The sequence below is a fragment of the Macaca nemestrina genome (genome assembly GCF_043159975.1).
Source record: "Macaca nemestrina isolate mMacNem1 chromosome 8 unlocalized genomic scaffold, mMacNem.hap1 SUPER_8_unloc_4, whole genome shotgun sequence".
Taxonomy (NCBI): domain Eukaryota; kingdom Metazoa; phylum Chordata; class Mammalia; order Primates; family Cercopithecidae; genus Macaca; species Macaca nemestrina.
The window spans coordinates 204,983-229,861 of record NW_027257568.1 but is presented as its reverse complement, the minus strand read 5'-3'; the positions used below and the strand labels follow the sequence as shown (position 1 = coordinate 229,861).

Genomic DNA, 24,879 nt, shown 5'->3' with positions numbered 1-24,879 from the left:
CAGAAGTGTGAGAGCATCTTGGACAGTGGTTTGAACCTAGCTGCATCTGGGGGGCTGTGAAAAATGCATGCGTGCTTACTCCAGACTAGTTGAAATAGAATCTGCAGGAATGGAGCCTGCGCAGCTATAGTGCTGTTAAAAACCCCCAGGTGATTCTGATATACTGCAAAGGTTGAGATCCACTGATCCACAGTGAATTGGAGTCCTGGATCATAGACATGCCTTATGCTTTCACCAGCTTAGAATGGTTCTTGTGCTTTAGAACTGTGAAAAAAGTGTTATGCAAAAAAATGTGGAAATAGCCTAAGTGCCACATCCTGTTACTACCTGTCATGAAGTATATTTACCAGTTATTCACTCTATTCTGATCTCTACCCATTCCACCTTTTCTTCATGGAACAATAATTTGACAGTTGGTTGTGCAGAACCAGAGTAAGTCTAGTTTGATTGGCGGGAAATGATTTTGGGTATGAAGTACCCTTTAGGCATTTATGGAACTCTTGTTTGCACCACCGGTGTGCTGGACAGTTTATAAATATTACTTTTTTAAACAAGGCCTATGGAGTCAGGCTGCCTGGGTTTTGCTAACTAGCTGTGTCATTTGGGGCAAGTTTTTAAGCTTATATAAACCTGACTTTCATCTATGAAATGGGATGACAAGGGGTCATTATCATCTCACAGGATCGTGCAAATGTGTGTGTAAAGTGCTTAGTTTGGTGCCTAACACATAGTAACTACCATCTTCATCATATTTAAATGTAAATATTAAGAGCTAATAAATTTGTAAAAGGTAGTATACCCTTACCCCTTGAACCAAAGACTACTTTAGTTTTAAGTGGTTGGGTTAATTTATCACTTAAATATTGGCCTCTTGAATACCTTGAATTTCAATTGAACATAGCCAGAGGATTTCATAGTTGGACCGTTGCCTCTGGAAGTTGGAGCTTTGTTAGTTTGGTTGGTTTCACTTCTTACACTAAGCACGTGGCTGTGGGCACCTTTCTGGTGACTTCTGCTACTGGGGAATCAAAGCTTCATTAGCTTCTTTGGAGGAGATGATCTTACGCTATATGAAGCACTCAGACTTCGTTAACTATGTACCATCCAGACAAGACCAGGTGCTTCCCACAGCAGCCTGTCCTTTTCTTAGCTCTCTCATTAATCTAGCCTGTTCCTTCTATTCCTCTTTATACTAGAACTTCTCTTTGAACAAGGAATGTTGTTTTGCCACTGCTAGGTCCCCAGCAAGTAGTAATGCCTAGCACATACTAGGTGCCTCCTGAATGTTAATAGGTGATAATCTAGCAGAACACAAGATGAATCCGCAGGTTGAGATTTAAGCTGTGTGGTATGAACACTGCATTGGCAAAATTATTAAATCAATTTTGTTAATACAAGTTTAAATGTCTTAGTAACTGACTTAGTTCAGTAATCATTTACTGAGTGTCTTCTAGGCCATACATTGGGGCAGAAAGGTAATAATATATGATCTCTGCCTCATGTGCAGGAAGTCTAGTGCGATGGACAGACACGCGCCAATGGCTGCCATGGAATATGGTGAGTATTAAGATAAAGGGGCACCCTTTGGAGCATAGAGCAGGGCTTGTGTTCTGGGAACATGGGCTCCATGTGAAAACGCAATTTAAATTAGTTTTCTTTTTTCCTTTTTTTTTTTTTTTTGAGACAGAGTCTTGCTCTGTGGTCCAGGCTGGAGTACAGTGGTGTGATCTCGACTCACTGCAACGTGCTCCCCCCAGGTTGAAGTGATTCTCATGCCTCAGCCTCCCGAGTAGCTGGGATAACAGGTATGCGCCACCACGCCTGGCTAATTTTTGCATTTTTAGTAGAGATGGAGTTTCACCATGCTGGCCGGGCTGGTCTTGAACTCCTGACATCAGATGATCCTCCCGCCTCGGCCTTCTAAAGTTCTGGGATTATAGGCATGTATTTGTTCATCCTTTTAGATATCTGTGGGTAGCACTTAACTTTAAATGGGTACTAATTAAACTATTGAATGACTTTAGTATGGATTGAATGACTTTGCTCAGTCCTCATTTTTAATTTCCTTCATTAGAGGAAAAAAAAAAATGCGGGTTGAATATCGCTCATCCAAACTGCTTGGAACCAGAAGTGGCTCAGATTTTTTTACATTTTTGGATTTTTGAATATTTGTATTATACATGCTGGTTGAGCATCCTGAATTCAAAAATCCAGAATCTGAGCTGCTCCAATGAACATTTCCTTGAGCGTCACGTCGGCACTGAAAAAAAGTTGTGGATTTCGGAGTTTCTGGTTAGGGAGACTCATCCTGTATGGGCGTTGGGTTGTTGCAGGAGTTCTAGACCAGAGGTTAAGTGACTAGGCTTTGGTTTTTGCTTTGTTACTAAACAGGCTGTTTTCTTCCATAAGCTCAGCTTTAGATCCCCCAGTTGTCAAAGAAGGGGATGGGCCATCTGATGTTTAAGACCTCTGTTAGTTCTGACTTGGAGACCCCTGGCTTCAGTTCATCTTCCTTAAGAGTGGACAAAGAATATGGGAATTTTGAAATTGTTAGTCAACATCTACAGGGTCATTGCAGCCTGGTTTTGGGTAAAGGTCATCTTTAGTGAGCCCAGGGAGAAGCACTGGTTTAGCTGTCAGCTGAGAGGGGTAAGAGGTCCTATTAATTTTCCTCTGTGGTAGTGAAAGCATTGTTAAGGGTCACAGCGTTAGTGGAGCTGGCTGGAGAGAGGAGGGGAACTCACTGTTACAGGTTATATTGAATGTCTTTTCAGTCACTAAATGCTTTTTTTGATATGTTTTTCAGGATTTCAGTATTATATGATTTTCTGTATTAAGCACAGGAAATTTAACATCAGCAAAAAAGAATGCTCTTTCTTTTTTTTATTTTTCTTTGAGATGGAGTTTTGCTCTTGTCACCCAGGCTGGAGTGCAGTGGCCTGATCTTAGCTCAGTGCAACTTCAGCCTCCTGAGTTCAACGATTTTCCTGCCTCAGCCTCCCGAGTAGCTGCGATTACAGGTTCCCGCCAGCATGCTCGGCTAATTTTAGTATTTTTAGTACAGACGGGGCTTCGCCATATTGGCCAGGCTGTTCTTGAACTTCTGAGCTCAGGTGATCCTCCTGCCTCGGCTTCCCAAATTGCTGGGATTACAGGCATAAGCCACCACGCCTGGCCTTGAATGTTCTTTCTATGGGAATCTACAAAAGCCAGCTTTTGAGCCTAGTGGCAGAAAACTCTTCTTCATTGTTGAGCTGTGCTGTGAGCTTGGAGGGCTTCAAGCCCAGCTGAAAAATCTGTAGTATTTTCTGTCAGTTGACTGTCTTGGAGAACTTAGTGAGCACTGGGCTGGAGCGATACTGTCAGAGTTCATGAGCTGTTTGAGGCTCTCAAAGCCTAGATACTGGGGTTGCCCAAATACATCGGCTGGACTCACTATTTCTCTCGGGAGCCGGGGGGTGGAAAATGCTGTGGTCTTAACTCTGCTCTTAATTTCACAGTGCTGTTGTTAATGGTAAGAATGATTTCATGCGTTTGTATTTTGCTTCGTAATTCACAGAGAATTTTAAAATCCATTATCGGATTTTATTCCCTCAGCAGTTCTGTGAAAAAGGCAGAGCAGTTTTCATATCTTCTGTTTTCCCGTGATTCTCTTGTGGCTCACAGAAGCTAAGAGCCTTCACCAAGATCATAGGGTGAATGAGTTGCAGAGCTGGGAGTAGAGCCTCAGGCTTCTAGTGACCCTGTTTCTTCCTAGATAGCTCGCTCTGGTGGCGCGCTGCTCAGGTAACTGCGCATGCTCGGTTTGGTCTTTTGTAAATCCCTGCCCCATCTCGGGAGAGGTTCTTGGGAGGCTTCTATTCATTTTGGAGCATTTAAGTATCTTGTCCTCTCTCCCTCCTCCCAGATGCATGGGCATTTCTGCAGGCCCCCAGGCTGGCCCTTGTGCGTGGGGGTGTCTCCTGCCTGCACGTTGCTTGCATGCCCCCTTCTGAAGGTGCTCTTACCCGCATGAAGCCCCATCGTGCCTGCCTCCATACTTCAGGCTGTTCAGTACATGTTACTGACTCAGCATCGTTGTTTTCTAGAAATGGGACGGGATATGGATGCCAAGTTCTTTTGTGTGTGAAGCCTGCGATGGTATCATCTTGCCTTCCCCATGTGTGCTCCTTGAGGGTGTCACTGTGCTGCGGTCATCTGTGTTCCCTAGGGTGCCTCCCTTGGAGTCTGGGCTGTAGCAGACTTGCAGTCAGTGCTCATGGCCTAAATGAGAGGAAGGCCAACAGAGCCATTAAATCTGGAAAATGACAAGTGAGGGAAAGGAATTTTTATTGAAGGCATGTGAAAAAGAAATCTTTTTAGAAACGTTGACTTGTTTCTCAACTGGAGTTGAATTTCAGCTCAGAAAAGCAGCTGTGTGCCCAGAGGGCTTTGGGATTTCGGTTTGTGACAGATGAATTGAATTTCTTTTTGTATGAATGTATTATCCTTTTGTGGTTTTATTAGACCTTTCTCCCAAATGGAATAGATTTTTCTCTAAAAGTCACACTTCCTTTTTGAGAAGTGTAACACTAATTGTATGGGATGGTCTCCCAAAAGATTACCTGCCAGGAACCAAACACACTGCTTCAGACTCATGGCACCTGGTTACTGCCTGTGCAGCTGCAGGGGAGAGATGCACGATCGAGCTGAAATCAGGACGCATGTCTGCATCTTCTCTTTCTTGACTGCTGTTTCGTCTCTGAGCTGGCCTGCCTTCAACATCTAGGAGCTTGGTGGGTGCAGACACATTATGGTATGGAGGAGGGATATGGTGTTGCAACATCCAGGAGACTCGCTGAAGTCTCTGTTCTCTTCCTGCTCACTGCTCTGACTTTGTACAAGTCACATTTGTAGGGCTGTGCACAGTGGCTTACACCTGTAATCCCAGCACTTTGGGAGGCCGACCTGGGAGGATCTCTTGAGCCCAGAGTTTGGAACCAGTCTGGGCAACATGGTGAAACCCCATCTCTACAAAAAATGAAAATTAAAAAATTAGCCAGGTGTGGTGGCTCATGCCTGTAATCCCAGCTACTGGAGAGACTGAGGTGTGAGAATCACTTGAGCCCGTGAAGTCGAGGCTGCAGTGAAACATCATCACGCCACTGCACTCCAGCGTGGTCAGAGCAAGACCCTGTCTCAAAAACAAACAAACAAACAAACACCCATTTGTAATAGTGGCAGTAGTTAACTTTTGAAAGTTTGGAGAAAAGTTCCTAAATAACCTGTGACCATGGACAACTTACTTAGCCTTTCTGTGCCTCAGTTTCCTCATCTATGAAAAATAAGAGAATATGGTACTGATCTTACAGGATTTCAATGACAACTAAACGAGATCAAACCCAGACCCTGGCACCTCGTGAGTGCACACTCAATGTTATTATTTCAACATTTTACAGGAACAAGAATGCTAATGGGTCACTATGGCTAAACACAGTCTATAACTGGCGTTACTCATGGTATTGGAAGGAACTTGAATTCCATATAGATAGTGTGATGGAGAAAGTATTTTGGGCATTGGCAGCATTTATTCAAAGAACAAAGGACGTGTCTGTCCTGTGTGGAGAGCCGTTTCTGCTTGTTTCTTTAAATGCTATGGGAAAAGCAGTGGACCCTGTGCTGTCTGCCAGACAGCTTCAGTCTCCACGTATTGATTTGGCCAATTGTCGCTTGCTGTCATGGCAGCAGCAGTTGAAGGGTCAGCTTGTCTTAATTTGCATTTTTGGGTGTTTGTGCTATTTATAGACAATTAAGACACGGAAGCCTGTTTATGGCAAGCTGGCAAATTCAGCAAAACATGGAAAAACCTGTTAGCACAGTTTGCACGTGTGCAGGGACAGAGCAGCCAAATAAACACACACATTTTCCTGTATTTTAAAAACTCTCTGGAAAAAAAAAAAAAAAAAGACATTAAACCATTGCCCAGATGGCTTACAGAGCTAGAGATTTTTCCTTGAAGTACATGAGTATGGCTGTCAGACATCTGAAACCTGAAGTCATCTTAAAACATCACCATCATTTTGATGTTACCCCCTACCCGCCCTTTTTTTTTCCATTTGTAAGGGACAAGGATCCAGGAAGGAAAGTATCAACTTACAAAGGGTTTTGTTACAATTAATCGTTCATGTTCTTTCTTTTGGTATCTTATTCTCTGTTTACATTTTATTTTTATTATTACTTTTTTTTTGAGACAGAGTCTTGCTCTGTCACCCAGGCTGGAGTGCAGTGGCGCGATCTCGGCTCACTCCAACCTCTGCCTCCCAGGTTCAAGTGATTCTTGTGCCTCAGCTTCCTGAGTAACTGGGATTACAGGTGTGTGCCACCACGTCCAGCTAATTTTTATGTTTTCAGTAGAGATAGAGTTTCGCCGTATTGGTCAGGCCGATCTTGAACTCCTGAACTCGGGTGATCTGCCTGCCTCAGTCTCCCAAAGAGCTGAGATTACAGGTGTGAGCCACCGCGCCCGGCCACTGTTTCCATTTTGTAACGCTAGCGTCACCCCAGTGTAGGGTGGCTACGGGTATTCTTCTTTCCTGTTTCCTGGTGTATTTTCCTCTACAGCATTGATCACTCTTTAACATACTTTTTGGTTGTCTGTCTCTACCTACAAAAATATATGTTCCCTGTTATATCACCAGTTCCTGGCACATAGATAGTTAGTCAATATTTGTTGAATGAATGAATGAATGAATGAATGAATGGGCTGAAAGAACCTTCTTCTTTCTTCTGTCACTTCACACCAAATGCTTTTGGAAAATGCTATGTGAACAGGGATCCTAAGCAGGAGAGGTTACACACATTGCTGTGGGATAGGCCATCATCCTCTGATACTTGTCTGGAAGGAGGTGGAGTACTTCAGTAGAAATGATACAAGACAACTTCTTCAGGAAATCAGCCAAGTGTCACAGCTTTCACATAGGCATGTGATGTTTGCGTATGTATGTATGAAGAGCTGTCGTGTTCTAGAATCACGGGCCTTTAGATCCCTTGTACAGATAGAAAATTAAAGGTCGAGGCCCAGGAGTGCTGCAGGCCACCGAGGTAGAGTCCCTGTCTGCCCTTCTCAGTGCCCGGTCACTTCTCACTGCACTCCCCTCTTTACTGCTAAAGCCACCTTCCCTGACTCTGAATGTGTAACCACGAGGGAGAAAATGTACTCCAGGCTCACAGTTTGTGGAGAAAAAGCCCAGCAGCTGAAAATCATGTTCACAAAGTTTGTACCTAGAAAAAGTGGCCATTTCTATCATGTCTTTAAATTTCCCTGTTTCTCATACATTTTATAAACAAGACAGTAGAAGGAGATTCGGGAACAGCAACTTTAGAACAAGGGGGAAAAAATCAAATCTAGAGCATTTCAGTTTCTGTTTTCTTCTCAGTTTAGAGCTGAGGCACTTTAGCTTTCTGTCTAAGGGACCACTCAAATCTGATTAGAAGCCATTGTGGGCTGGTAATTATCCATAATTTTAGAAAGACAGATGCAGCACCAACTCTGTTCTCTAATAGCAGGCTTATTAATTTTAAATTTGCATGGCAGGAGAAGCAGATGGCGAGGTGGGATAAGCGTTCAGATGCTTGGTCATTGATAGTTTTTTACTTCCGTGTATCACATGGGGATTTGGGACCCGGGAAGCCCCCTGAGAAGTGATGATTTTCTGTCCCCTAACCAGCTGGGTTCTTTTTCATCCTGAGCTCAGAAAGATTGCTCCTACTGTAGCCAGGGAAGACAGGTGGTTGACTGGTTAGAAATCACGGCAGGTTATTTTCTCTATGGGCAGTTCGCATTTGGAAAGCAGAGCTATCAAAAAGTTGTCTTCTCTATTGTATTTCAAATCTGGGTGTTTAAAAAATTGTGTAAGCAAATTAAGCGTTTCTTTAATGGTAGTTGTGTGTGTTCTTGATGTGAATGAGAGGTGCATTCCCTTGTGAAATCCCTAGGACTTTATAGGAGGATGTGAGCCTTAGAACTGAAGTTGGTTTTCTAGATGATCATGTAGACATGATGCTGAGCACCAGACAAAGATGTTAAGTGATTTAAAAAATTTTTTTCTGAGTTCAGATTTTACACCAATATTTAGAAAATCAGCAAAAGAACTTGGAGGAATGTTCTCAGGCATCCAGTTCAGCCTCCTGCACACATTGTCATAAAATCCGAGCGTGTGTACAGGGAGGCACATTCCTTTCTGTTCTCATCACAGATCCTTCCCTGGCTCTGCACCTGCGTGTCATGCGCGTCCCTGTGAAGAGACCACCAAACAGGCTTTGTGTGAGCAATAAAGCATTTTAATCACCTGGGTGCAGGCGGGCTGAGTCCGAAAAAGAGTCATCGAAGGGAGATAAGGGTGGGGCCGTTTTATAGGATTTGGGTAGGTAAAAAAAATTACAGTCAAAGGGGGTTGTTCTCTGGGCAGGAGTGGGGGTCACAAGGTGCTCAGTGTGGGAGCTTTTTGAGCCAGGATGAGCCAGGAAAAGGAATTTCACAAGATAATATCATCACTTCAGGCAAGAACCGGCCATTTTCACTTCTTTTGTGGTGGAATGTCATCAGTTAAGGTGGGACAGGGCATTTGCACTTCTTGTGTGATTCATCAGTTACTTCAGGCCATCTGGGCATATGCGTGCAAGTCACAGGGGATGCGATGGCTTGGCTTGGGCTCAGAAGCCTGACATTGCCCTGTTCCCTACCTTCCCTAGCTTTTCCCTCCTGTGCGGTTCTCTCACAAAGTGAATGGCCTCAGCCACAGCTTCTCTGCAGCTGCATCAGACTGTGGCGACAGGAGTGGTGGCTGCTGCAGGGCCTGCTGTCCCCACGGAGCCCAGTCTTGCTTGCCGCTACAACCTGGTCACCATTTTGCCCCGAAAGTATGTAATTCTACAGAATGAGAGCCCACATGCTGGGGATGGAGGCGTCTTTATCACGGTGCTCTGCATATTTTAATCTTGGGTGGAAAGTGTGGAAAAGTATGTGATACCTGTGGTTGGATGTCAGAAGAACGTTGTGAACTTGATGTGGACTGAGGATGTTAAGGTGCAACAGGCACCCCGGCTTCATTAAATGAGACTTCCCCATCTCCCTGCCAGGCACGCACAGGTGTATGGCCACGTCTTATGTGTTATCCTTATCTAGAGTACGCCTTGTCATCATGCTTAACATTACATGATGATATTCTGCCTCATAGAGTAGGTCCCAAACCGCATTCAACACAGAAATGTACTCTTGCTATTATACATAGAAAATGCTTTCATATACCAAGTGGGAGAGCAGTCCTAAAATCTGGGCTGGAATCGCAGAAGGAAGGCATTGGAAAGCAACAGATTCCCTAGTCCAAAGCTGCTTTTTGATGAACCTAGAAACAGGACCAAGAGAAGTGAATTTGCCTAAGGCCCTGACAGTGTCTCACGGTAGCATCTGAACCTAGCAGTTTCTTGACCTATTTCTTTAAATGATTAGTCAAGCTTCCTCTGATTCCTATATAAACATATTCCTCATTCATTCTTTTGTTTCAGTGAATTATTGCAGTGCTACCACGAAACAGTATTTGAGTCAAAATGTGGCAGTGTTGATCCCTTTCCAAGGATTTTAGTTGCACAGTTTGTCAAAGTTGTGCTTACAGTTTCTTGTTGGTTGCAAGGTGTCCTTTCAGAAGCCAATTGTGTGGTGTATTTACGTTGATTGTTGGAGGTAGTTTGGTTAGAACCTACTTCGAGTGGCTGGCGTGGGCCTGGGGGACAGTGACAGCTGCCTGCTTCATGGGCAGAGATGAAGTAATTGCTTCCTGGGAAGTACCATCCTCCTGGCCACACTCTCCAGCCCATTTCGTTTGTGTTGGTTTCCTTGGCATCTGCACATTTCTGGCTTCATGTGAGTCTCATTTATTTTAGCGTATGACTTCAGGCTGTGGGGAAGAATGGCCATTTTAGCACAGAGATGCACACAAAGGAACAACGGGCTAAATGTGAGTGAAGACATTCTTAGGGGTGATTTCATTTCTTTTATTCTGTAACAGGCAGTCTGGGAAGCAGTCTGGACACGTGGCCTGCGCTGTCACAGTTCCTCCTTGTAGGATCACAGATGTTTGGAGATTGTAGTGATAACTGTTATCATTGAGAATGTCATTCTCACAGGCTCTAATAAGTCAGGATGTATTCAGTGTTAATTTGTTGAAGACAACTGTATTTCTAGCCAAATCCATGTGAGACGTTTCTCCTGGCAGTGTTGCTGGGGGGGTATTCCCGTGGCTTAGTCTTAGGGAAGCACACGCCTTTGAATACTGCTGCAGCTGTGAGTACCCAAAGCGCACCGGAGTACTTTTACCATACGGGGTGTTAGTCACTGATACACGTCTCAGTCAGACCTGATGGATTCTTGACCCTTTCCTTTTTTAATTTTTTAGTTTTTAATTTTAATTTTTGTTTTTTAAGAGCACAACCCCTCAGGTGGCCACCATGAATCTCTGGTGTTTTCAGTTGGCTGCAGCCTATTTGCCATCTCTGGTTCAAACAGATTCGAAGCCTGATGATGCTTCCCTCTGTTGTTCTTCTGCTGTGTGACCCCCGCGCCCACAGGGTTCAAGACTGTCAGAGCTGGGAGCCACCTTCACAACTACCAGGGTTTCCGGAACCTCCTTCATCTAGCCCTGGGGATGGAAGAGATGTCATCAGAGGTGAAGGCTTATTAGGTTTACATGCCATTGATAACGAATGAGGAGGTTTTCTTTTATATAAGGGGAGCTTCTTAGAACGCGCTTTACTAGGGTAAAGAAGCTTTTGAGGTTTGCTTTCTCTGGAAAGATAACCTGCCCTTGTTTTCAACAAAAATATAATTTGCATACCAGTGCATGTTGTATTACTGAGCACTGGCTGACAAATGGTTCTTAACTCGTCATTCACTCAGCCACTGTTTCTTGAATGGCATATGTGTGCCAGCTGTAGTAGGAACTCGCTGGGCTCTAGGACTAACCCTTATGAAACAGAGGTCCTGGGGGAAGCAAATGCATATAACTATAAACGTTTGAGGTGATATCAGAGGGGGTGCCTATAGGTGCAAAACTTCATTCATTCATTGCCCCATCTAGGAGGTTTTGTGTCTTAGCAGCGTGTTCCATAGCAACACATCCAATGATCAAAATATTCATCATATTGTTTTGAAATTCTCTGCTTACGTATGTGTTTTTCCGACTAAGTTTAAAGCCGGTTAAGGACAGGCTATGGGGTATGTATTATATATATCTACACACACACATATATTTATATTTATATACATTACCAATGTAAATATACTATATATATATAAACACATATGTATTTCTCCCTCTCTATATATACACACACACCACACACATATATACACACACACACACTTCTACTGCCAAGCACAGAAAGTCAAAACTAGGCAAGGGTTCTTTTAGTGTTCATGAAAAAATAGATGTGTTAGTTGAGAGCGTCCTTCAGTTCCCAGGGGAAAGACAGGATGGGTTCACAAAGGGAGACAGTGTTTTATTTTTGTTTTTGTTTTTTCTTTGTTTAACTCTTGAATTCAACATACTCCAGACTTATGGAAAAGTTGCAAAAATAGTACAGAGAATTCCCATATACTCTTCCCTCAGATTCCCCAAACATTTCACCCCATTTGTACTTTCTCTTTCTCTCTCTGTGGATATAATTTTTTTTTTTTCTGAAATGTTTGAGAGTGGAAGGTAGAATGCAGGGCAGGGTGAAAGGTGGAAGGAGAGACGTGGGTTGGGAGGCTTTTTTTTTTTTTTTTTAACCTTCTGAGATGGAGTTTCGCTCTTGTCACCCAGCCTGGAGTGCAATGGCACGATCTCGGCTCACTGTAACCTCTGCCTTCTGAGTTCAAGTGATTCTCCTGTTTCAGCCTCCTGAATAGCTGGGATTACAGGCACCCACCACCATGCTTGGCTAATTTTTTGTATTTTTAGTAAAGGGGTTTCACCATGTTGGCCAGGCTGGTCTTGAACTCCTGACCTCTGATGATCCACCCACCTTGGCCTACCAAAGTACTGGGATTACAAGCATGAGCCACTGTGCCTGGCGATTTTGGAGGCTTTTGCAGTAACCCAGAGCGCTATGATGAGGGCTGGACCTGGTTGGAAATGATGAGAAAGGTGAGAAGTGGTTAGGTCTGGCATAGAGTTTGAAAGGAGAGTTTAAATGGGTTAGATGACAAGAGAGAGACGTGGCTCTGAAGGCATAGTAGCCCTTGCCCTGCTGGGCCGGACGAGACAGGCAGCCTAGGGCTACTACCACACCCTGCGGGCAGCTCAGGACCTGGGCCAGCGGAGGAACCAGGCAGTGGTGCTGGCCAACTTCGGGACCCTGTGCCTGCACGCGGGTGCCAGCAGCATGGCCCAGCACTACCTCCTGGAGGCCGTACGGCTGTTATCGAGGCTGTCCTGCAGGGAGTGTGGCCGGGACTTCACCACGTGCTCCTGCAGCTGGGCCACCTCTGCACCCACCAGGGTCCGGCCCAGCAGGGCAAGGGCTACTATGAGTGGGCCCTTCTGGTCACTGTGGGGATGGGCCATGTGGAGAGTGAGTGCCCCGGTTCCTCATGTGCTCCTTCCGGGGCCACTCAGGTCAGGGCACACCTGGGGTTTGTGATTCAGAAACAAGTGGTGGTTTTTCCACCATTGAAAGTGCTGAGTCACGGCCAGCAGCAGATGTTGGCAAGCGCCCTGGAGACAGGCGGTTCCCACACAGGGCTAGGCTGTCTGCCCTACTGGGGCAGCCAGCTCTTCCCAGTTTGCCCAGGGACCATGCTGCCTTGAGCACGGAAAGTCCTGCGTGCTGGGAATCCCTAGCCATAACCCTGGGATCAAGGCAGGCTCTGCTGAGCTGGGACTTGGGGCCCCTCCATGAGCCAGGCCGTGAACGCCGGTTCTTGTGCCCGTGTTATCTGCTTGGTATGTTGGCAGCCTGCGCACCTGTCATCCCACTTCACAGAGGACACGGGGCGGGTGATTGCCCAAAGCCGCAGAGCAGTTCATGCAAAAGCAGCTCGTTGTGCACTGTGTGCCAGGCCCCACCCACAAATGGGGCTTGTGGGGTCCTCGGGTGGCAGGGACTGAGCGTGGGAATGTGAGCTTTAGGCCAGAGAAGCCACAAAAGGGTAAGTGGTGTGATGGCGGGCCAGCACTTGGCCCCGGGTTAGGGAAGCCTCTTTAGTCTGGGACCAGAGGGTTGAGAGGATTTAGTCAAGTAATAGGTGGTGGGGGAGGGGCTGGTGGTGTAGCCTGTGTGAAGGACCAGGGATGAGCGAGTGTGGGTGAGTGGTGGTGAGTGAGTGGGGGTGAGGGAGCGGAGGTGTGATGGGGGTGAGTGAGTGGGAGTGTGAGCGGGTACGAGTGGGGTGTGAGCAGGGGTGAGCGAGTGGGGATGAGTGAGCGGGGATGAAGGGGGTGTGAGCGGGGGTGATTGAGTGGGGGTGGGTGAGTGGGGGTGAGTGAACGGGAGAGAGAGCGGGGATGAGTGAGTGGTAGTGAGTGAGCGGAAGTGTGATGGGGGTGAGTGAGCAGGGATGAGTGAGTGGGGGTGAGTGAGCAGAGGTGTGATGGGGGTGAGTGAGCAGGAGTGTGAGCGGGGATGAGTGGGGTGTGGTGGTGTGAGTGGGGGTGAGTAAGCGGGAGTGTGAATGGAGATGAGTGAGTGGGGGTGAGTGAGCGGAGGTGTGATGGGGTGAGTGAGTGGGAGCGTGAGCGGGGATGACTGAGTGGGGGTGAGTGAGCGGAGGTGTGATTGGGGTGAGTGAGCGGAAGTGTGAGCGGGGATAAGTGGGGTGTGAGCGGGGGTGAGTGAGCAGGGCTTATGCAGGGAGGTGCAGAGTTAGGAGTGGGTGGTTTGGGTGCTGGATGGTGAGAAGCTCTTCTGGAGAGCTAAGCAGGGCCTGGGGCCTCAGGCTGTGGCTTGGCCTTTTCCCCAAGAGCACTGGGGAGCCATGGAGTGCTATCGAACAGTCACTGCAGACTGAGCAGTGAACAGACAGACAGTAGGTGGGCAGGGCTGTCTGAAATCTAGGCCGCAGAGGATAGATGAGGAAGTTGAGTCCAGGGAAATGGCCGAGACAAGGGATACTGTTGTGGGTCCCCTCTGCCTTGCAGCGGTTTGTCATGGCATAGTGAGACCACTCAGAGATGCCTCCTGTGGCCTGGACCAGAGTCCCAGGGGCTGTGGCCAAATCTGCCCATTTCCCAGCACAGGCCTGGCACCCACTCCTGGCCCTAGGAGGGATGAGATTTTGGAAAGGACCGTGTGAAGGGGCCCCGGTTCAGACCCAGGCTTCTTCCCCAGGGACATTCTCTGACTGGAAGGAGACCTTCCAGGAATCCAGCGCCCCAGCCCCCACTGCAGCCTCCGGTTGCTCGTGGCATAATAGCCTGTGGCACCTCCTCCTAGGAGGCCCTCCCCGGGGTGCTGGGGGATTCAGACTTGGAAATGCAGGCCAGGGAAGGGGGATCATGCTTTCCTGTCTCCCCACCCCGCGCTGAATGGTCGAGGAGACCGAGGGCGGGGCTGCTACCCCACATGCTTACTCGGGGTCATTTTTGAGTCACTTTTGGTAGTTTGTGTCCTTCTAGGAGCTTGGCTGTTGTGTCTAGATGGTCTGATTTGTTGGTGTACAATTGTTCGTAGTGTTTTCATGGAATCCTTTTATTTCTGTCAGGTCGGCAATAATGTTTCCTCTTTCATTTCTGATTTGAGAAACTTGGGTTTTTAATTTTTTATTTATTTCTTTTTATTAGAGATGGGGTCTTATCATGTTCCCCCAGGCTGGTCTTGAATGCTGGCCTCAGCGATCCTTCCACCTCGGCCTCACAAAGCGCTGGGATGACAGGCGTCAGCCATGGAGCTCAGTCTCTGATTTTAGTCATTTGTGTCCCATCTTTCTTTTCTTGGTCAGTCTGGTGAAAGATTTGTTAATTTTGTTATTATTTTCAGTAAACTCACTTTTGGTTCTGTTGATTATCTCTTTTGTTTTTCCATTCTCTGTATTTTTACTTCCCATTTCCACTCTCATGTTTATTATTTTCTTCCTTTTATTTGCTTTGGGTTTAGTTCATTCTTTTTCTAGTTTCTCAAGGTGGAAGGTTAGGTTTTTGATTTGAGATTTTTCTTCTTTCTTTGAATGTAGACATTTACAGTTATAAATTTCCCTTTCAGCACTGCCTTAGCTGCATCTTGGAATTTTTGATACACTGTGCTATTTTTTTTTTTTTAAAGGCAGAATTTTGCTCTAATGCCCAGGGTGGGATGCAGTGGTGCAATCTTGGCTCACTGCAACTTCTACCCAGGTACAAGCCATTCTCATGCTTCAGCCTCCCAAGTAGCTAGGATTACAGACGTGCACCACTGCACCCGGCTAATTTTTATATTTTATTTTTTTATAGAGACGGGATTTCACCATGTTTCCCAGGCTGATCTCAAACTCCTGGACTCAAGCGATCCTCCCACCTTGGCCTCCGACAGTGCTGGGATGACAGGCGTGAACCACTGCGCTGTCCCGGGCTGTGCATTTGTTTGCATTCTTCTCAAATTAGTTTTCAGTTTCCCTGATGGTCTCTCTGACTCACTGGTTGTTTAGGAGTGTGTAATTTCCACATATTTTTGAATTTCTCACATTTCCTTCACTGTTGATTTCCAGTTTCGTGCCAGTACAGCTGAAGAACACCTCTGCTTCGGTCTCAGTCCTTCTCCATTCACTGTGGCTCATTTTGTGGCCTGGCACATGGTCTGTCATGGGGAATGTCCCCTGGGTGCTCGAGAGGACTGTGTATTCAGCTGTTGTTGGGTGGCGTGTGTAACAGATGTCCATTCGGCGTACCTGGTTTCCTGTGTTAATCTCCGGAATGTTTCTGGCACTAGAAAATCAGAAACTTTCCACCGTTCCCAGCGCCCTGGCTTTGGGAGAGGCCAGTGAGCATGTGGCTTGGGAGCCTGGTTGCATGAGAGAAGCATGTGTGGGAACACCAGGGGCCGGCTTTGAACCCCATTCCCCCAACATGATGCCGTGTGTGGCAGACATGACGCTTGGCTTTGCTCTCTCAGCATTCCATCGGCGACAGGGGCTACTTGTGCCCCTGGCCTCATCAGCTCAGGCTGAAGGCAGCCCTGGTCCTGGCCTGAGGGGCTTTGTGAAGCAGAAATAGATGGCCTGGTGCAGGGGCCGAGCCTGGCCAGGACCTCGGCCCTGGGAGTTGTAAAGAAGGCTGGCCCCTACCATGAGCCTCTGCACCAAGGTGTGCCCATGTGACTGTGTGCTCGGCGTCTGCCCTGGCACGGGTGCATGGCCTGTCTGCGCTCAGTCTCCCCGCCTATGGGGCCCAGGCTCACAGAGGTGTGAAAGAGGCAAGCACGGCGCAGGGGCCTCCGAGCCCAGCCAGCCTCGCTTCGATGCTGGGAGACTAACGTCTTCCATTTTGTCTTCTGCCCAGGCCAGTTGCGGGCCGTCCACCGGCTGTGCTACTTCTACAGCACCGTCATGCCCACCGAGGCCCAGTGTGTCATCTACCATGAGCTCCAGCTCTCCCTGGCCAGCAAGGTGGCCGGCAAGGTGCTGGAGGGGCAGCTCCTGGAGACCATCAGTCAACTCTACCTGTCCCTGGGCACCAAGCGGTAAGGGCTGGCTTTGCAGTGGTGGAGGTGGGGGTGGGCAGGGCAGGGAGGGGGGCAAAGGGAAGCTGGCCCAGGACACCAGCAACCCCTCTCCTTTTGATCATTTGGTTCCTTGGCATCAGATGTTTTGAGCTGGTGGGCCTGGGGTCGTCCCAGGGCTGCTGCTGGCCCGTGAGTCCCAGCTTGAGCGTCCCTTGTTGGGTCAAAGGTCATCTCCACCCCAGCAGAGGCAGTACGTGCACTCTGGGCTGTTCTTCCTACTATGATGGCTTTTGTCCTCTGACCTCTGCCTGCCCCGAATCTTCACTCCTGGCCTTCATCTGTCCCCTTAAATGTGACCACAGCAGCCACCTGTGGCTTCTCTCCCACAGAAGACAGAGCCAGTTGTGTCACCTGCTTCCCTGGGACAGGGTTTCAAGGTCTCACGTCCCATATGTGGCCTACTCGGCTTCCCCCAAGCATCCTGACCTGGTGGGGTAACCATGGCCCTGGCCACCCCACACACAGGGCCCAGTGACATTGCTGCAGTCACACCCCCTCGAGTGTCGGACTTACTGAGAGGGCAGCGAAGGAGCCAGATTCCATGGGGACCCGGGAGACTGCCTCCAGTCTTGGTCTCAGGTTCACAGAAGGAAAATGGGCCAGTGTGCTAGAGCCATGCTTCTCAAAGTGTAGTCCCTGGACCAGTAGAACAGCATCCATGTCACCTAGGAGCTTGTGGCAAGTGGGAGTTCTAGGGCCTGCCCCAGGCCTGTGGAGCCGGAAGCTCTGTGGGCAGGGCCAGCAAGCTATAAGGACTGGCCTCCGGGTGACTGTGATGCCTGCACACCTTGAGAACCATCGGCCCAGATAGCCTCTGAACACTAACGGCTCCTGGTGCGTCTGGAGAAGACACAGGTCATGTCTGGGAGGCAGGGGAGATGGACTAGCACACTCCTCCTGCCACAGGGCAGCATGATGCTCGATTCCCTCTGAAGGATGTCCTTCATCTTTTCCATGCCATGTGTGTTCACCCTGGCCCTCCCAGCAGCCTGGGAAGAGCAGAACACTGCACACACAAGAGGGCCGTTCCCAGTCCGCACATTCTAGATTCATCTGTCACCAGACCCACGGGAGGAGGCAGACTGGTTCCAGGAGGATGAGAGCCCTTGTTCTGACACCTGTGTCTGATTCCAGGGCCTGCAAATCCACTCTGGACTACACCAAGGAAGTTTGGGGATTTTCATTGACCTTCAGAAGGAAGAGAAGGAGGCGCATGCCTGGCTGCAAGCAGGGAAGATCTATTACATCCTGCGGCAGAGCGAGCTGGTGGACCTGTACATCCAGGTGAGTGGCAAGGGATGCAGGAGGACCCCTGTGTTGTTGACTCTCCATCCACCCATCCATTCATCCTTCCATTATCTATTTACCTGCTCATCCTTCCATCTATACATCCATCATCCATCCATCCATCCATCCATTCTTCCGTCGTCTTCCCATACACCTGTGGGTCCTTCAATCCATCCATCCATCCATCCATCCTTCCATCCTTCCATCATCCATCCATTCACCTGTTCGTCTTTCCAAGCATCCATCCATCCATCCATCCATCATCCATCCCTCCATCCATCTATCATCCATCCATCCTTTTATCATCCATCCATTCACTTGTCCATCCACCCATTCACCTATTCGTCCATCCATTCACCTGTTCGTCCATCCATCCATCCTTCCATCTATCTTTCCATCATCCATCCAACTGTTCATCCTTCTATCCATCCATCCATCCATCCATCCATCCATCCATCATTCTTCTGTTCACCTCTTCGTCCATCCATTCACCTGTTCGACCATCCTTCTATCCATCCTTCCATCCATCTTTCCAGTATCCATCCAACCATCTTCCATATATCCATGATCCGTCCATTCACCTATCCATCCATCCCTCCATCCATTCTTCCATCCTTCCATCATCCATTCACCTGTTCATTCTTCCATCCATCCATTCATCCATCATCCATCCATCCATCTATCATCCATCCATCCTTCCGTCATTCATCCACTCGCCTGCTCATCCTTCCATCCATCCATCCGTCCTTCCTTCTAGCATCCATCCATTCACCTGTTCATCCATCCATTCACCTGTTCATCCTTCCATTCACCTGTTCTTTCTTCCATTCATCCATCCATCATCCATCCATCCATCCATCCATCCATCCATCCATCCATCCATCCATCTATCATTCATCCATTCTTTTATCATCCATTCATTCAGCCACCATCCATCCACCTGTTCGTCCATTCATCCATCCATCCTTCCATCATCCATCCATCTTTCCATCATCCATCCTTCCGTCATCCATCCATTCACCTGTTCATTCTTCCATCCATCCATCATCCATCCATCCATCCATTTATCCATTCATCCATCCATCATCCAACCAGCCATCATCCATCCATCTGTCCATTCATCCATCCATTCTTTTATCATCCATCCTTTTATCATCCATCCATTTATCATCCATCCATTCATCATCCATCCATTCACCCGTCTATCCATCCATTCACCTGTTGATCCATCCATCCGTCCATTCATCCTTCCATCAACTATCCATTCACCTGTTCATCCTTCCATCCTTCCATCCATCGACCTGTTCATCCTTTCATCCATCCACCTGTTCATCCTTCCATCCGTCCAACTGTTCATCCTTCCATCCATCCACCATTCATCCATCCATCATTCATCCATCATTCATCCATCCATCACACTCACCTCCTGTTCATCCTTCCATCCATCCATCATTCATCCATCTATCCATTTATCCATTCATCCATCCATCCTTCCATCATCCATCCATTCATCTGTTCATCCTTCCATCCATCCATCATCCATCCATCCATCCATCCATCATCCATCCATCCATCATCCGTCTATCTGTCCATTCATCCATCTGTCCATTCATCCATCTGTCCATTCATCCATCCATCATTCTTCCATCCTTTTATCCATCCATTCACCCGTCTATCCATCCATTCACCTGTTCATCCATCCATCCGTCCATTCATCCTTCCATCATCCATCCATTCACCTGTTTATCCTTCCATCCATCCATCATCCATCCACATATCCATTTATCCATTCATCCATCCATCCATCATCCAACCATGCTTCCATTATCCATCCATGCTTCCATCATCCATCCATCCACCTGTTCATCCTTCCATCCATCCATCATCCATCCACCCATTCATTCATCCATCCATCCATCATCCATCCATCCTTCCATCATCCATCCTTTCTCCCATCCATCCATTCACTGTTCGTCCATCCATCCATCATTCATCCATCCACCCACTACTCTACCTATTAATCCATCCCTCCATTCATCTATCTGTCCATTGGTTTATCCATACATTCGTCTATCCACCATCTAGCCATCAATATGCACATACATCATCTACCCTCCACCCATCCATACATTATCTACCCACCCATACATACATGCAGACATACATACATCATTCCACCCACCCACCCATCCATCCATCCATCCATCCACCCATCCGTCCGTCCATCCACCCATCCGTCCGTCCATCCATTCATCCATCCATCCATCCATCCATCCACCCATCCATCCATCCCAAAATTAATCTATCCACACACCCATCCATCCATCCATGTGTCTACATCTCCTCATCCATTCATCCATCCATCCACTCATTCCTAAGCCACTGCTGAGCACCTGTTGTGTGCCTTTTCCCTCCCTCCAACTGGTTCCTGCACATCCTCCCCCAGTGGCCAGCATCTTCTCCCTGAGGGCAGAGGCGCGGCCCCTCACAGTGCCCAGCACCTGCTGGTGTACAGCACATGCTCAAATAATGTGACCACTCAGTTAACGCACAGAAGAACTTGCTCCAAGCGACACGTGGCACATCTCCTTACAAAATGAATCTATCATAGTGGCTGTTTTCAGCGGCTTTCCCAAACACAGTGTGATCTGGAACAAATTGTGAAGCTCACCAGCCTGATGAAGCTTTCGTGATTGAGCACCTGCTATATACCTCCTTGAGCTGAGGAGAGGGATCAAGAGCTCATGGCCAAGAGGGGACCAGGCCCACCCACAAACACTGTTGATGTGGCAGGGATGTGGCAACCCAGAAAGGAGCCAGGGGATGGGGTCCCAGCTATCTGGGGGCCACGGAGACTGGTTTGAGTACAGGCGGAGTGGGCTAGGCCTAGCCCTGGTGGTAGGATTCACGGGTGTCGGGCTCCTGGGCTGCAGCTGCTCAGTCACCTCCTGGCACTCAGGTGCATCAGTTCATTGTCCTCACGCCAGTGGTGGGGGCATCCCTAATGCACAGAGCCTGAAAAATGCTCAGGTGTACCTGTAGTGTGTGAGAGGAAGGAGGCTGGCAAAGGTGGGCGTGGCCACCTCGCCAGGTGTGGGTCTTGAGGGAACTTCTGTCTCCTTTCAGGTGGCACAGAATGTGGTCCTGTACACAGGCGACCCCAGCCTGAGGCTGGAGCTGTTTGAGGCAGCTGGAAACATCTTCTTCAATGGGGCCTGGGAGCGGGAGAAAGCCGTGTCCTTCTACCGGGTGAGCTGGCCTGTGGGCTGATGTGGGTGGGCCTCGGGAGCACCTGGAGGGCTGAGGCACAGGTGTGGCAGGGCAGAGGCTTCCCACCTGGAGGCAGGGCCACCCATGCACATGCTTAGTTTCCAAGTGGTCTCACCGGGAATGATATTGACCTTGCCCCTGCCCGGGACAAACGTTTGGGGCCTGGATGTGACAATGGCTCTACCCTTGTACCTGATGATCTCAAGCAACCATGAGCTGGAAGTTCTGTCCCCATCTTCCATATGAGGAAACTGAGGCTCAGAGAGGCACAGGGACATGTCAAAGGACACACAGCATGTCAGTGGGAGGCCCAGGTCTGCTTGCACCCCGAAGTGGGACGGCTTCTCCCTTCCTCTGAGCTCACGGTGTGGCTCAGCCCTGGGCACAGATAAATGCGGTGTTTTTAGAGCAGAGAGGAGTGCTGGCTCCCCCGTCAGACCCCTGGTGCCCAGGTGGGAGAGGCTGGTCTGAGGCTGCTGGGTGTAGCTGGATGGGCCTCAGGTGACTCTTCAGCCCCCAACTTGGGTGTCTGAACTGTGTGTTATCCCAGAGCACAGAGCTGTGTGGAGGTGCAGGGGTAGCTGGGGCGTGGGAAGCTCCAAGCACATGTTTGAGCTCTGAGGAGGGCACTGGGCAAGGTGGGTGCTGTGGGAAACCTGAGCCACCTGCCTGTGTGGTAGGACCGGGTCCTGGCCCTGGCAGTGACTACGGGCAACTGCAAGGCGGAGCTGCAGCTACAGCTGTGCAACAAGCTGGTGGCACTCCTGGCCACACTGGAGAAGCCCCAGGACGGCTTGGAGTTTGCCTACATGGCCCTAGCACCCAGCATCACTCTGGGTAAGTCCCCTGAGCCCCCACCCTGCCAGGACCCACACTTTGCCAGAGCCCAGCCTCCAGGTCTGCAGGGCAGGAGCTGAAACAGCGGCTGGATTTTCCTGGTCTCCTGTCCAGGCAGGCAGATCTGCCCAACTGGCTTGCCCATCTAGCTGTGGGGCACGGCCCGAGGTGTCTCACGCAGTGCAGAGCTCCCTGCCTGACTGAGCTCTGTTTCCTCTGCCTGTTCCCGCTGCCGACCACAAGGGCCGCCCAGTGTGCCCTCTGCCTTCCAGACATGCCAGGCATCTCGTTGGTCCCTATATGTGCCAGGCTGAGTGGCACATTCCCTTTCTCTTGTGCCCTTCCCAACCTCATCAACCACACGGCTCTCTGGCTGATAAAATCCCAGTTCTCCTTCCAGCAGTCGGCACCTTAAGGCCGGGCATCCCCTGGTGCTGTGCCAGGGTCGTCTGTCCCCCTCCAGAGACAGGGAACCCTAGGCAGGCCGCATGCCCCAGCACCTTGTGCCCCGTGGCCCAGTACACAGTAGGTGTGCAGCTGACTCCCCAAAGTAGGGGGCTCTGATTGTGACACATGCAGGAGGAGTCGGATGTCACGTCTGTGGGTTGCCTGGAGCCGGGGTGCCCGGGAGCACCTGGACTGCATGGCTTTTGGGCTCCCCTGGTTAAAACCAGTGAGCAAAGGCAGGTGGCTATGTGTAGGCACAGAGCTGGGCCATCCAAGTCCGACTTTGCCAAAGCCTCACAGTAGACAGGGGCAGGCCTTATTAGTTCTGCTTTGCAGATGGGAAAGAGTCTGGGAACCTGGAAGGGACTGGCCAGAGCTGCCCAGGTGACCGCAGGTGCCTGGAGGCAAGCCAGGTGCTGCCCGGGGTCTGCATACCTGCTCCTGAGGGGCCTGTGCCCTCCCTGCCCCAGGGAGCCACTTCCTCACACCTGCCCCTTTGGCATGCACCCCAGGGGACCGGCTGAACGAGCACGTGGCCTACCACCGCTGGCCGCCCTGCACCATCAGCTGGGCCAGGGCAAGCTGGCGGAGCACTTCTACCTCAAGGCCCTGTAGCTCTGCAACTCGCCACTGGAGTTCGACGAGGAGACCCTCTACTACGTGAAGGTGTACCTGGTGCTCGGTGACATCATCTTCTATGACCTGAAGGTGGGTGGGGAGGGGCAGGGCTCGGGGTGTTCCCGGCCCCCTTGGAGTGGGATCTCCACCCAGACCCCAGAGGCCTGGGTTCCAGCCTACATTAGGAATGGCCCAGTGGCCTCCCTGGAGCTCTGCATGCGGCTGGAGGAACCGGCAATGTTAGCAGATACAACCCAGCTCCCAAGCTGGCCAGGCCCCACCCTCAAGAACTCAGTCTCAGCCAGGGAGGCTGACACATGAGTGGGCAATGGTGGCCCCTGGGTAAAGAAGGCGGATTGTAGTCAGGGGGACCCTCCTGGAGGAGGTGACACCAAAACTGAGTCTTGACAGTCAAGTGTCAAGTTGCATTTAACAAAGAAAACAGGGTCAGGAGAAGGACATTTCGGAGGACCACATCACCTTGACATTGAATCCACGTTGCAAGATCCAACCCAAATCCTGGCGCCTCCTCTAGGAAGCCTGCCCAGGGTGCCAGCCTGTACTGAGCAACTCCTTCCTGGAGTCCCGAGACACCTTGAACCTTCACATCACCCAGGAAGGGTGGGGTGGGACCAGTGTCTTACCATCCGGTTCACAGACAGGGAAACCCCAGCTCAGGGCAGGTGCAGTGGGGCGGGGCCCCAGCCAGCCAGGCTGAGGCCTTGCTGGGTCGGGTCTGTCTGGAGCGGAGGTGCTGTGCTCCCTCTGCCCCCAGCCCTGCAGGGGTGGAGAGCTGGGACTGTCAGGTTCAGACCTGGCGTGTCTCCACCCCTCTGCCCAGCAGGCACCACCCCTCCTCAGCATCGCACCGGCACGGCATCAGTGCTCCTTATGGGCTGAGGGGCCAGGGCACTCCAGTCCAGGGACCGAGATCTTGGGGTCCTTAGAACAACTTGAGGATCTGGGGCAGCCCTACGACCTCGCCCCGTATCCCCCACCCGCAGGCCTGGGGCTGCCCGGGAGGCCCCCGCCCAGTGCTGGCGACACCTGGTGGTCAGAAGTGGTCCCTGTGGCCTGCCAAGTCCCGGCCAGACAGGGAGGTGCCAAGTGTCAGACCCAGAGGGACGCTGCTCACCACTCAGGGGCTCGCCTGGGACCCAGGGGGACGGGCCTCCCAGAAGAGGCCTTTATCTCTCTTGGTCAAGGCTGCCGCCCACTCCGCCTGCCCAGGAGGAAGGAAAGGACCAAGTAGTACCTGAGAGGCCAAAGTCCACGGTTGGGGTTGAGGGGCAGAGGCCTCCTTCACCTCCTTCCCATGCAGAGCCCTCTGGGAGTCATCGTGACTATGCTGTCAGCGCAGGCCAGCTTCCCACAGGGAGGCCCCCTTGGAATTCCCTAAGGGCGGCTGTCTTTCCAAGGCTACACCCTCCTCCTTGTATAGGAGGCTCTGGACCCAGGGCCCAGAGGAGTAGGAGAAAACGCCGGGCTGCATGGGGCCTGGAAGGCTGGCAGAGAGGCAGGGGTAAATGGGCATCTTTGCCGATTGCCTCTAAAATGGGGTCGCCTTTAGTGTACACGTGAGAGTGAGCCCTGGAATAGGGAAGATTAGGTGTGTCCTGGCTCAGCCTGCCACTCACTAGCTGTTGCACACACTACAGGCACATGGAAATGCACACGCAAATGCACACGGGCACAGGCACACGCACACACAGG

The 24,879-nt window shown here is 49.9% G+C and overlaps 1 protein-coding gene across 2 annotated transcripts in view; it reads left to right on the top strand.

Annotated features, from left to right (window-relative positions):
* Positions 1 to 24,879, top strand: part of LOC139361108 (SH3 domain and tetratricopeptide repeat-containing protein 1-like) — a 51,639-nt gene that overhangs the window by 25,266 nt on the left and 1,494 nt on the right. For both annotated transcript variants that reach the window (XM_071089594.1, XM_071089593.1), the window contains exons 2-6: positions 16,485 to 16,665; positions 17,842 to 17,991; positions 21,121 to 21,243; positions 21,945 to 22,101; positions 23,061 to 23,256. In XM_071089594.1, coding sequence (XP_070945695.1) covers positions 16,532 to 16,665; positions 17,842 to 17,991; positions 21,121 to 21,163 — 327 coding nt within the window. In that variant the 5' untranslated portion in view covers positions 16,485 to 16,531 and the 3' untranslated portion in view covers positions 21,164 to 21,243; positions 21,945 to 22,101; positions 23,061 to 23,256. The remainder of the gene's footprint in view (positions 1 to 16,484; positions 16,666 to 17,841; positions 17,992 to 21,120; positions 21,244 to 21,944; positions 22,102 to 23,060; positions 23,257 to 24,879) is intronic.